Here is a 13,593-nt window from a genome sequence, read left to right as displayed (position 1 = left end):
CGCCCGCACCCAAGGCCGCAAAATGGGACTTGCAGCTCCGCCCAGGCGGCTGCGGCCCCCATAATAGCTGCAACATCGGCTAGGGTATATGGGAGGACAGCGGGTCCCAGGGGAGTGCCTTCTCTGGCAAGGATAGCGATGGATGACAAAGGGGGTCTGGAGCAGCCACAAGTTGCGACCGCCATCTTGGCCGCGCCCCAGCCAAGCCTAGAGACTGATTGTTCTTGTAGCCCCGGTTAAAGGGTATTACCATAACCTAAATGGGCCATAACACAGTCCATACATCTCCAGAGAAAAAGGAAAGGATCTTTCTCAGTATTTTAACATGGAAAAAACTTGTTAATTATACTTTCTGGATCTGTGACTGAAAAGACAGTTCCTGATCAAACAGGATGCCCAAGTACTTAATTTTACCTAGAGTGGTAGGAATTGAGCAGAGCTAAGGAAGCCACAAGTTAGCAGTAGAGCACACAGGATCATCTACTATTGCCAAGATCTCAGTTTCGTCACCATTTAGTTTTAGGAAATTTCTAAACATTGACCATTGGATACCCAGTAAACACTCCTGCTGCTGTCCGACACAAGTGGAGTTATGCTGATCAGATTTCAGTAACAACTAGCTTTCACTGGCATACAATAATGTGCTAAATAAAAAAGACCGCATAGGTCGACAGAGAGGCTGGATATACAGATTGAACAAAATGGGCCAGTGAGAGGAGCCTTGTGGAGCTCTGGCTGTGAGACGTCATGATTGCATAAAGAAAAGTGGGAAGAAATACAGATTGAGACCTGTTGGATAAGAAGAAATTGAAACAAGTGAAGCTAACCCCTCTATCCAATAGATCTCAGAAATAATCTATCAAGGTGTTTAAAATAGGTGTTGTGTAAGCATTAAATAAATATAAAGCAAATGCGCTCGGAAACCAAAGAGACATGTGTTCACAATGGTTTCAATTCACTCTCCTGTCCAGTTGGATGGTTTAGCAGCCTAGATAATGGTATAGTTTGGGTGTAGGATGACAGGATGTTCTGGATGTTAAGTCACTGAACCTGGTCTCTGTGAACAATATATCTGAAATGAGGCCTTGAAAGATATGCCAACTTTAAGAATTGTTAGTGCAGATCAGGCATCAATGAGATGGCTGCTGGTGTCTCAGGTGGCAGTGAAAGCTGGTTCCCTAAATCTTCAAGATGGCCGAGGGAGCAGGCCAGGACCATGAAGTGACTTGGATCCTTTTTTCTAATGGGGATAGTTTGGCTGAAGCTGGAACTTGGAATGACTACTTGGCAGAATCTGCAATTTGGACACTAACTTTGTAGCCCATGATGGTCTTCATGGGGGACAGGGAATACTGAATGAGGTGTGTGGTTGAGCTGGTCGCAAAGGTATCTGGCCAGTATGGGTTTGGCTGCAGCCCTGTTCTCTGAGTCTGATCCATATAGAGCTTAAGGTGGTAAGAGGAGAGGTTTTAAGGAGTGAGATTAACTATGCAAGATGTGATGATAGGGTACGGTAGCATCTCGGTGACAGGAAGGGTATCAAAGTTGCAGAGACAGCCTAACTGAATGGAAGTGTATGCTGATTTGGAAGTGTGTACATGAAATGCTTTCTGTGTGGATTTGTGGTGGATTCCAGAGTCAGCAGACTAAGGAGAAAGCTGCTTAACTCTTTAGCTCATGAACACTGGTTGGTTTACATTTCATCTTGATTCAGTGGAAGAGGTAAAATATTTTACTTTGTTGCCATTCAACTCCACAAAGGAGGACTTGCTTGATGACACAGCAGTGGATGCTGGGAGTAAACTGAAATGTATCCCGGATGGCACGGGTAGCCATGATAAATTGTGGATTTCATCTTACAGCTGAAGACTCAGAACATTTTTATCAGATCTATGAAAGACCATTGAAATCTGAAAACTCTTTAGCTACCAAGGAAAAGAAGTTGCTATCCCATAACTAAACTAGAGAGTTGACTAATTTACTAATTTGTCCCTAGAAAATAAACAGGGTGACATAGCCAGAGGATCCTGCTGATTTTGTGAAACTGCAGGGAGAATGTCTTAATATTAGCTATAATAATAATAAAGGCCTGGGCTGATGATCTTTAGATGTAGGGACAAGAAACACTGGTTTGTAATACTGAAGCACACACCTGCTTTTCTAGTTGTATCAGCACAAACTGCAGTTTTCTAAAATACTGTAAACCACTTCAGTTGCTTTACTGGCAACTTCTGGAGAGTAGCCTTTGCTTGACTTGTAAAAAAGGAAACGGTCACCTATCCACATTAATTCTGATGCGAGGGACCTAAACTCCAATCCAAAAAACTAGAAAGGTGGTGGATCTCCAGACGGTGTTCATGCCTACATTCATTATAGTTCACTTCAATGAATCTTTGCAGATCTTCTGGAATAGAGATAAACTCAGGGCAAAAAGGTGATACAACGAGTGAAGGAATCAGATTAAAAACGTGCAGAGGAAAGGTAGGTGCAAGATTTATGCTGTTTAAGCACTTTGAGAAATCTCTTTTTATCACCAGCAACTCAAATGAATATGAAATGATGTAGAAAAAATTTGAAATTATTTATGTTTGATCTTTTTGTTTTGTTCAACTGACTGGTTAACCCTCGCATGTATAACCCTCCCACCTCGCCTTTCCACCATTAGTTTATCTGTGTTTCCTTTGTCTCGTTGTATGAAGAGTTAGTAAAAATTACTAAACTACTTTTATTTGTATTAGGGGAACTACCTTTCCTTTTCTGTCTATCTATCTATGAGAAGGACCACAATATATTATTTATTTTTACAATAACGAGCCAAGTGTTTGCTGACTGCAACTAAAGGCACAGTCCCGAAATTAGTAGAAGCTGTGTTTAAAATAAAATAAAAAAATCAGCATATTGTTTATTAATAAAATGTTTTGAAAGTATGCTTTGTGGTTGTGTTAGTGTGTTTATACAGTCTCTCGCTTTCTGTTCTTTGAAGGTAGGTGTCTCACTTCATCAATCGTGTACTAACCAACAGAGGTAATAGACTGAAGTCGGTTTAGCAGGCAAACATCAGAAACCTGAAAGAGTTGATAATCCCCCAATATGTTGCATTCTACAAACATTTTTTGTTCTCAAAATCCGCAAAATCCACTTAAAAGTGTTACTCTTTTATTTTAAAAATATGAATGTTATAAGCCCACGCGTGCGCTAACCTGGCATCCTTTCAGCTTCATTTCATCTTGGAATGTGTCATGGGAACCGAAGAGTTCTAATGTTTTACCTGGTTTAAGATCCACATAGACTCTTACCGCTTATTTTTACTCCAATTTACAACTTGACTTACATTTATTTTTAATTCTGTGTGCGATGGAAAAATAATTTCTGGTGGACATTATCTTGACAGGTAAAACCAGGAAATATTGATTTTCTCACTTCCCAGTTATGCAAACAGATGTTTGAAATTCTCTAAAATCGACACATACACTCTTAGTTCATCGGATGTGAATGGTCGCTTCCAATGTAATTTCCTACAGTTGTGTATGAAGCAATTATTTAAAAAACACTGTATGCTAAATATTAATTCAGCCGTGAGGAGCAGAGTTTATTTTTAAGGGCGCTGGCCTCCAAATTGGCATGTATGAATATGTGACTCGCATGACCGTTTTGTGAACAATACTTTCATTCTGGTCCACTCGGGAGGAAAGCAGAGAGCCCTGAACTGGCGACCTTCCTGCCAGCGGGCGCCCTTCCGAACCTTCGGCCTGGGAATTAGCAACCGGAGACGCCTTGTGTAGTTAAAGCGGCTCAGAGAGTCACTGCGTAATGGCCGACTCCGTGTCACGGAGATGGAAAGGGGCCCACAGTGACGCTGTCAGTGTTTATTAACGTCGCGCGGGGCATTAGTGTCTGAAACTAAAGTTGAGAGAGCAAGGAAAACACCACAGCAAGCGAAACACAGACGAATATTTTATACCGAGTCGTTCTTCAGTACAAATTGGGCCAGCCAACACTACTTTCGGATCGTCTTTTTCTTTTACAAAGTAATGAGCAGACTGTAGGTTGCTGCTTGTTAAACAGACAATGGCTTTTGTCGGCGCGCATTCTAGTCACATCTCTCTTGTCTTAAGCACGCCAATTCTACATTCGCCATTAAAGTGGAAAATAAAACACTATCACTGATTTTGTGAACAGCCGCAACAAGGAAGTGTAATATAATCACGCAATATCTCGTCTATTGATGTCATCTATTTCTAATTGCACTTCTTTCAAATACAATTTTCCATGCCACGAAATAAGCAGTTGATATGTGATACCCAACCATTAGAAAGTGATTAGCATATAAAATAGCCTTGGCCTGTCTCACATAATTATAGCACAGTGGGGATTAATAATATTGTACAAATGCTAATTACTCTAGAAATGTGGAAGCAAAGCTTCTGATTACTGAGAATGTCGCATACTTAAAAAAAAAAAAATCTGCAGAACACAGAAGGGAATTCTGGGCACCGCAATTTAGGGGTAATCAATCCCAGTGAAACATCCTAAATCTACCGGTAATTATACTCTGCCTACCCAAGTGCTAGTTTTAATCAGATTCTTTGAGCAATGGGTGAGTGAAATTCTACTCACACTAAGCAAGAAAATTGCTTAAGCATTTAATATTCCATTATTACAGTTTTTAATTTAGTAAATTAAAATCCATGACCACCTACAATGCAATGCAAAATTCTTTTGAGGAGGCTGGTTCAGCCTGGTCATGAGCAAGGCACAAAATACAAGTCAAACTAAACCACTCAGGAGGGTATGGTCCTTGGACACTTCTGATGTAGGTGAAGCTCATCCCCAGTTGTATTGCGCAGTTCACCAATGACACTATATTTAGGGTAATGCACTTCCATTCCACTTCATGCAGCTTTATAGTATAAACTGATTTGATCCAATTGCAATTAGGGTCCATTATATCCCCCTAATACCAATTGCAGGCTGCATCACTGTAGCCGAGATCTAAACCGGCGGTCCTTAGATTGAATTTAAATCTTTTACATTTACCAAATTTAAAAAAATCTGTTTCAAAGTGTTCAATGCTTACTGCATGCTGCAAAGGGCTAATCTATCCACTAAGCAGAGGATTTATAGGCGATGGAAATTCAGATTAGCCAGAACCTAGGTGTGGAGCCTTTTCTGCAGCCTCGGCCGATGCAGGTAAGAGTGGTGGGGCGGTGGGGCTGGCAGGGGGGGTTTTCAAGAGACAACCAGAAAGGGAAATTAATAATTTATTTAATTTTCCCATGTGGTCGTTTTCTGGATCCCCCCCCAGCCGGCCCCACCGCTCTTACCTGCAGCAGCCGTGGCTGCTTTTCTTTGGCCAAAGCCACACACTGGAAAACTCTACCGCTCTCCATTTGGCAAGAGTGGAGGCTTCAGAAATTTAGAAAGAGTTTGAAACCTGGTTGCTTCCATACTTGTACCACAATCATGCTTTCTTAACGTATGTGGATCTCTTTATTCCACATCGCCAAGAGAATATGGTCAATGTTACATAAATTACCAACATAACATGCAAGAGTATTTTTGGAGTGAAGTTCTCTGAAGGGTAGAAAAGTTCCCAATATGTGAAGTGAAATGAATTTGTTTGGAGTCATAACCCCTTATTTAACAGGGCCCTTGTTGTTTACTACGTCAAACAATTACTGGAGGCCACTATCCACCCCCCTCTCCTCTAAAGGAAGCCACACGTTAACCTTCAAGTCCGATGCCACATCACAGCCTCCTATCCTTCCATCATTTTGTAGCCTTTCTGTAGATTTGCTCTCAGTAATGTCTCAAGCTGGATTCACCACTAGCGTCTGCAGGGTATAATCATATTGTGCACTGTAATCTTTGATAAGGGAAATTAGGGTTTTTGAAAACTCGAATGGAGCTTTTAAAAGTACAGGTACAACAAAACGGGGAACTTGACCTAATCTGTCAACTGGTGTAGTATAAAACGTTCTGCATATGTTGCTGGGACAAAAGAAAATGCGATGTAAAATTCATCATAAGCCAAGAGACAATGTTGCCTGCAAAAAATGTTATGCATAATATCTTGCTCATACATGTCTATTGCATATGTATGAGATGTCTGCTTTGATACAGAGGTGCAGAAGAAAGATCTCGTTTCCAGGAATTGTTTTCAGAAAGAAAGTATTTTAACAAATACAAGTGAAAATGCCAGTCCAGTATTTGCCGTAAAAATGTTTACAGACAAGAACCATCTTGTTAAAAATAAAAAAGTAGCAATGTTGGTATTTTCTTTTCATAATCGTCAAATTAACATTTGTATTGAATGTGTTAGCTGTGTTAATAGGAAGTAACTCCTTAATGAATATGAATCTTATACATTAAATATTTAGATTTTAAAAGTGCCGTAGTAGCCTTGCAGCCTTGCATTAAACCAAAAGGCGCTGTTACGGAGTGGGAAAAAGAGGAAACACGACACACCTGCAGTCCATCTCTTTTGTGAGCATCATGTCACCACCTCAGAATATAATAATACAGAATTTAGTCAGTCCAAAATAATGCAACAGTCCCCATGGTATGAACAGAATAATGTAGTTACACTATCCCAAATTAAGAGGAAGGAGGAAAACTCTACTGCACAGAGTATTGTATTGTAATTGCCTTTATATAGCGCTTACTACCCCTGACGAGGCATCAAAGCTCTTTTTCGGCGAGTAGCAGTAACGTGTTAAAGACAGCCATTGGCATTCTGTTGCATTGTTCTCTCTAATGAAACTGTACACGATGACACTTCACTCCATGACACCCCTCCTTCAAAAGAAGCAATATTGTTGCTGTGGTGGTTGTATGGACTGACACATCTGCCAGCAAGGCACAAGTCCTAAAAAACAAAAGTGGGGGGACGCTAACGTCACAACCGGATGTGACGTCATGAAAGGTGGCTTGCACCATCAGACTCATTGCCTCCCCTCGCTCACCCCTTAGATGCGATTGCATCAGAGAAGCCAGCATGTGAGCAGCATTCTGAATGGGCTCCGATCTCGCCCCACAGAGGCCAAAGAGTGAATGTGTGGCTCCATTTGCTCCAGTTATCGAGCTCCTGGTAAAATAAGTGGGGGGACGCCGTCCACCCGCATGGTACCCCGACTCGAGCCCTGTCTGCCAGTTAATAACCACAAAACACCCTAAACTGTTGTGGAAATTGTTTTGCAGTAGAGGTCGCTTTCTAAGTAGGAGTTGGCCTTCTCTGTGAATAGTTGCTCTCTGAGAAAGGGCTTTGATAGTAGACTGGAACCACCCACATTTTTGATGCATCTTGTCCATCACTCACCAGGTCAGAGAAGGGCTTCTCCATATCATCTGGTTGGCTGACAGTGACCAGTTTTGCCATTTACCATGAGGCACTGAAATACTAGCCTAAAAAGCAAGTAGCAATAGCTGTGCAGTGAACCCATTTTTCAGAGGCTAAAACTTTGCAACCCAAGGTTAAATGGATTCACTATCCAGGGGAGCATTTAGAAAGGCATTAGGATGCTACCTTAAAGACAATTTTTGAACAACCAGACTCTCCAGTGACGGGTGAGAGTATAAAATGTGTAGTTCACACAAGGGGGTAGGGACTATGGCATCTGGCAATTTGTCCATGGGCTGCCAGCTAGAAAAGGGTTTCTCCTATTAAGACATTATAGGGTCTAGGAGAGTTGTGGAGGACCGCATGATTTCTGTCAGAATATCAGACTTCACTTCCACAGATGCAAAGTCCCTGCTGCCGTCTGAACGACTGTTGTAAAAGAGGAGACATCCTCTGATGCAGGACCAGAGTGGTGTGAAATAACCCCTTATGGAGAAATAGCAAGCCCAAGTCCAAGTAGATGCCAGCATAAGTACTGTAGGATGGCAGGAGGTGATCATTTTCTGAGTCTTAATCCTCCGTCTGTTCATAGTCTTTATAGCCAAGCATTTGAGCTGAAAACCTCCTCCAGTGGGCAAAATCTTTGAGCTCTGAGGAGGAACTTATAATTAAGTTCATCATTAAAATAGCCTTGATCTTCCCTTTGACTGACAGATGATACTTTCCCATATCATGTGCTTGGTTGGCACCAGAGCTGACTCTATTGGCGTTGTTGTCATCAGCTTTGAAATTGGTACTAAAGAAAAAGAGGATGGCATCGTAGCTTGTTTCAATGTTGCTCGAAGGCTGTAGAGGCCTGTCTTCAGAAGGCATTGGAGTTTGAGCCACCGGAGTCCTCAAGCATGCAGGAACTGCCAAGGGAGTGGTGGAGTTATTCTGAAAAGATCCAGTATCACTAGCCAGAAGGCTTTGAGCTGCGCTACTTTGGCCGACAACCAAGAATCTCTAGTCTCATCTTCTTAAATGCCTTGGAGTAGCCCGTTGTCAAGGAAGAATTTGGTGTCTGGGAATGGTATTGAAACTATAAATGGTCCCAGGAATGGGATTGTTTCCTTGAAGGAGAAAACTTCTCTTTACAATGGCACTCTTTGTGGGTTTTTTTTGTGGAAAGAGCTCTTATGAGAACATTCCTTAGAAGGTGACTTACAGTACGGATATGGATCGTGCGGGTCAATGTAAAACATTTTTTTTTTCTTGTTGCCTGTTAGCTTTTGTTGGCACGGAGGTGCATAAGTTGTACGCCCCAGTTTCCTGTCCTTACTCCAGACATTACATACAGTTTGTGTGAGTCCGCAAGTGACGGTCACTGTCTGCAAGGCTTAAAGTCTAAGGTCCTTTTTGGAGACTTTTGACATAGTAGCTTTCTAAAGCTGAGGAATTTATAAGTGAGACACAGACATAGAGACCTCCAAACCACGTCGATGAGGTGCCGAAAAACAAGAACTGCACCAGCGTACTGGTTGGAGCCTAATATAATCCAGAGGCAGAGTCACGGCTGCAGCTGCGTTTTGTAAGATGGGTGCTCTGGAGAGTCTTTGGAGAGAAAAGTTTTCTGGATCAGTCGGAAGCTTGGAAGGAGCATCCATAAAGTGAGGAAGCTGCTGGAACAAGTATCCATTAGAAACACATTGTAGAAAAGTACAACAAAGAGTGGAGATACATTTTGCCTTATTAGTGTGTAGTAGGAAGTTGTGCCGCAACCCCAGGCAGTGTGCTTGCTGCTTTATCTTCTTCTAATCCCATCCCACCATGAAAAGAGCTTTCCCTTCTGTGTTGTCACCACACCCCAAAAATAGACGCTGCCCGTTCGCACACAATTCAGTGTTCTTCACTGAGGCCGAAAGCTTTGACAGAGCTCACCTGTTACCTGCCTCAATCTTGGTTTATATCACTGGGCTCTTACCCATTATTTAATGCTCTGTTGCTTCCTGTCTAGGTTCACGCTGTACAAGTATCCCTAAATAGATGCATAGACACATACATACAGTGTTCCAGCATGCAAAACACACTTGCCACAAGGTGTTCTTCCCACCAAAGCCACACCGTATCACTTAGTAGACCAAATTTAAAATGTATGCCTGAAGAAAAGATGAGGGAGAAAAATCCTGGAGAGGACCACAGAAAATATCTGGATACGGCCCATTCGATGTGAAAGTTGTAAATTCTGAATCTTAACTCATTGTTCCATTGTTCCCATTAAGAATAAAATGACTTTTCACTGGACATTTTCCATTGCACCTGCCACTTGCCGTTCCTTTTGCGAAATGTATTGCACTCTCTCTGCTCACACATTTAGACCCTGGAACCAACTGTCCCCTTTCGACCATGAAGATTCATCACTAACTTGGAAATGCCTTATCGCGCTTCCCCATTCTGAATCTATGTGTTTCCCCTCCTTCTTACAGGTTAGGTTAGCTTAATTCATTTTTCTTTTTCTGCAAAATAGATTTCGACAGGATTGCTTTTGACCACATAATCCCAACAAATCCCATCTTCTTACTGCCAACAAATTCAATCAATCAACCAATATAAACTTTATTCGGTCTTTGAAATAAAAACCAAAAAAAAGTGCACATATGTCAGTGTTAAAATCCTGAAATAAATATTTTCAAGGTTTTTCTACATTGAAATTCAGAAAAAAACTGAAAAACTTTCTATTGAGAGTATAAATGCAAACTGAGATTGAATATAAAACAACAGAATAGGGCTAGATGGTGAGACTCACACTTCTCACGATCCATGATACATAATTCAGGTACTTGGGTCTGTTATCTTCATAATTTACCTCACAACTAACAATCCTTGCTAGGAAAACAAAATGCATTTTCTTTGGTTGCAAAGAGCACCTGAAGCCACAGGTGTGATTAGGAAGTCATATTTGAGGTATTAAAATGGGCAGCCAACCTCTGCACTAATCCCATACCTTCATTGGTGTGACAAATGTCAAACCACCACCAAGTATAAAATCCCCACATCATAAATCGAGAGCTGAAAGTGAGAGAAGCTAAGCGTACCAGGTAGAAGACCAACATCTTGTTGTGGCCCACATACGCTGCATCATACGCCACACCCATCCACTGGAACTACTATAGCAATGCCAAATAATATGTATATAGTTATATTAAGTCAAGTAATCAATCAAGTAATTGATCATTACCCAAAGTCTCCCACACCAGGCTTTAGATGAGGTACAGTGGTCAACTGCACAGGAAACATTGTTGATGGCTCTTACCTGATAACCTCTCCAGAAAGACTGAATAATCAAGGCTGCTTCTTCATCTCCTAACAGCAGAGACAAAGGAATTGGTCTTCTTGGACTGTAAAGAAAAACAAGATCATTGATCAGACCAGGCTTCAATTTAATTTACTCATCTGCTAAATATCCCCTCACTCTCAGGTAATGCAGTGATAAGACTGCTCAGTACTATTTGAAAGGCTGGCAGTCCTCCAAAATACACTTTATAAAATAATACCATATAGCAAGCATATTTGAATGTTTCCCGTCCACTGTAACCTCTTATTATCTTGTATTTTATTATCTCCACCTTAAGAATAAGATGGCGACAGGCAGTTTCAGGGCACCACATATGCAGTCAAAGCAGCTAAACTATTAATCCAAATGTACCACGTTCCTTCCCACTGTGTCAACCTGTGACAATTTCATCAGCCTGCTGAACTGGCAAATAGAATTCTTGAAGATGTAAGGTCCTGTTGAAGTCAACTGGCTGCTGGAAGGCCTAGTCATACAATCACTTACCCATACGCAAAGCAATGCATAGCAAAACCACTGGCTCGACTAAGGCATGTGTTCTGGCCACCATGGTTCTTGAGAAGTACTGTAGGGTCTCTAACTAGGGGTTTGTACTGAGAAGGCAGATACTTGCCTCTTAGTCATTAACAAACAAGTTACTTACCTTCGGTAACGCATTATCTGGTAGAGCCTCTATCTAGCTGCAGATTACTTACCTTTGAATTTCCCAGGCATCAGTCTGGATCCATATACTTTTGCTGAACAATACCCCTTGCGCATGACGTCAGGTGGCTCCATTCAGCTCCATGTGACGTCGTCAGCGTCGGTTATGACGTCGCGGTGCCTATATAGGCACCACCCAAGCACGCGGACGTCAGTACTTTTTGTTTTTTCCACACCAGAAGTGCAGAGTCACAAAATAACTGACGTAGTCGTGTGCAAAACTAGGGCCCCGAAAGGGGGAAAACAACCCTAGTCCTACTACATCAGTACGCAAAGAGGGGAGGCATGGGTGGGGCTGTAAGGAATTTGCAGCTAGATAGAGTCTCTACCAGATAATGCGTTACCGAAGGTAAGTAACTTGTTCATCTGATAGAGACTTCAGGCTGCAGATTCCTTACCTTTTAATCAGATACCCGAGCCATACCATCCCAGCGGTGGGTTGCAGACTCATGACAGACTCATGACATAGACTAAAAAGCCTTGCAGGACTGAACGGGCAAAGTGCCCATCCCTGCGCACTTGCCCATCCAGGCAATAATGTTTAGCGAACATGTGCAATGATGCCCACATCGCGGCCTGACAGATGTCTTGGACTGTGACATCCCGAGCCAAGGCCGTAGTCGCAGCCAAGGCGTAACATATTTTGAAACAGAGAACGACCCACCGAGAAATGGTCCTTTTCTGCACTGCCCTTCCCTTCTTTGCTCCCACATACCCCACAAAGAGTTGGTCATCCACCCGGAACTCTTTTGTGCGGTCAAGGTAGAACGACAACGCTCTTTTTGGGTCCAGTCGGTGGAGACGCTCCTCATCCTTAGAAGGATGTGGGGGAGCAAAGAAGGTGGGCAAAGTGATGCACTGACCCAGATGTAATTGGGGGTCACAACCTTGGGTAAAAATGATGCCCTAGTGCAAAGCACCACCTTGTCCGAAAAAGACATAAGATAAGGAGGCAATTCACTCAACCTCCGAGCCGATGTAATCGCCACTAAGAAGGCTGTTTTGATGGTCAACAGCCGGAGGGGACAATTGCGCAAAGGCTCAAACGGAGCACACACCAGATAAGTGAGTACCAAATTAAGGTCCCATTGTGGCATAACGAAGGGCGTGGGTGGAAACAAGTGAGTCAGCCCTTTTAGACACCTATGTACAATTGGAGATTTGAAGAGAGAGGGCTGGTCTGGCAGCCGCTAAAAAGCAGACAGAGCAGAGAGATAACCCTTGAGAGTTCCCAAGGCAGAGCCCTGCTGGGCAAGGGTTACAATGAATAAAAGGACAGTAGAATGGGAAGCAGAAAGAGGGTCAATGGACCTTTCTGTACAGTATAATACAAATTTTTGCCAACGGGCAGGAGTATACCGTCTTAGTGGAGGGCCGCCTGGCCGCCAGAATAACGTCACAGACTTCAGGATGAAGGTCAAAAGCTAACAACTGTCGCCGCTCAATCTCCATGCATGGATGTGCAGAGTTGACAGGTTCGGGTGGAGAACCCTCCCCTGCTACTGCGACAGAAGATCCTCCCGAAGGGGCAGCCCGATCAGAGAATCGATACTCATGCTCAGAAATTCTGGATACCAGACTCTCCTTGCCCAGTCCGGAGCCACAAGAATGACTTGGGCCCGGTTGCTCCTGATCGTCTTCAGAACTCTGGGCAGGAGTGGTATGAGCGGAAAGGTGTACAAAAGGCCTGAGCTCCACTCTCGACAAAACACATCGCCGAGCGATAGCCGCCTTGGAAACTCTTGCACGCAGTATTGGTGACATTGCGCGTTCTCTTCGGAGGCGAACAAATCTAACCAAGGTTCTCCCCACTGTTGAAAGAGACCTTACGCCACCTCAGACTGGAGACGCCATTCGTGATCCGCTAGGCATCGACAGCTGAGATCGTCTGCCCTGGCGTTCAGAGAACCTGCCAGGTGTTGAACCACTAGGGTTATGCCCAGCTGTTCCAGCTATGTCCAGAGACGCAGGGCCTCTCGACAAAGGGTCCACGGCCCCACCCCGCCCTGTTTGTTGCAGTGCCACATGGCGGTGGTGTTGTCCGTGAACACCTGCATCAACTTCCCCTTGACAGAGGGAAGAAATGCTTTCAATGCCAAGCAAATCGCACAGAGCTTCAACAAGTTTATTTGTAGCCCCGTCTCCACCGGAGACCAGTGTCCCCTGATCTCCAACTCTCCCATGTGGCCACCCCATCCCAGAAGTGACACATCTGTCACAA

General features: G+C 43.1%; 1 protein-coding gene across 2 annotated transcripts in view; it reads right to left on the bottom strand.

Moving 5' to 3' along the window:
- Positions 1–13,593, bottom strand: part of IQCK (IQ motif containing K) — a 513,956-nt gene that overhangs the window by 205,410 nt on the left and 294,953 nt on the right. For both annotated transcript variants that reach the window (XM_085629065.1, XM_085629066.1), the window contains exon 11: positions 10,632–10,716. In XM_085629065.1, the coding sequence (XP_085485191.1) occupies positions 10,632–10,716 (85 nt within the window). The remainder of the gene's footprint in view (positions 1–10,631; positions 10,717–13,593) is intronic.

The sequence above is a fragment of the Triturus cristatus genome, chromosome 10 (assembly GCF_964204655.1).
Source record: "Triturus cristatus chromosome 10, aTriCri1.1, whole genome shotgun sequence".
Classification (NCBI taxonomy): Eukaryota; Metazoa; Chordata; class Amphibia; order Caudata; family Salamandridae; genus Triturus; species Triturus cristatus.
Note: the sequence above shows the minus strand (reverse complement) of the source record. Positions and strands in the feature narration are given on the sequence as shown.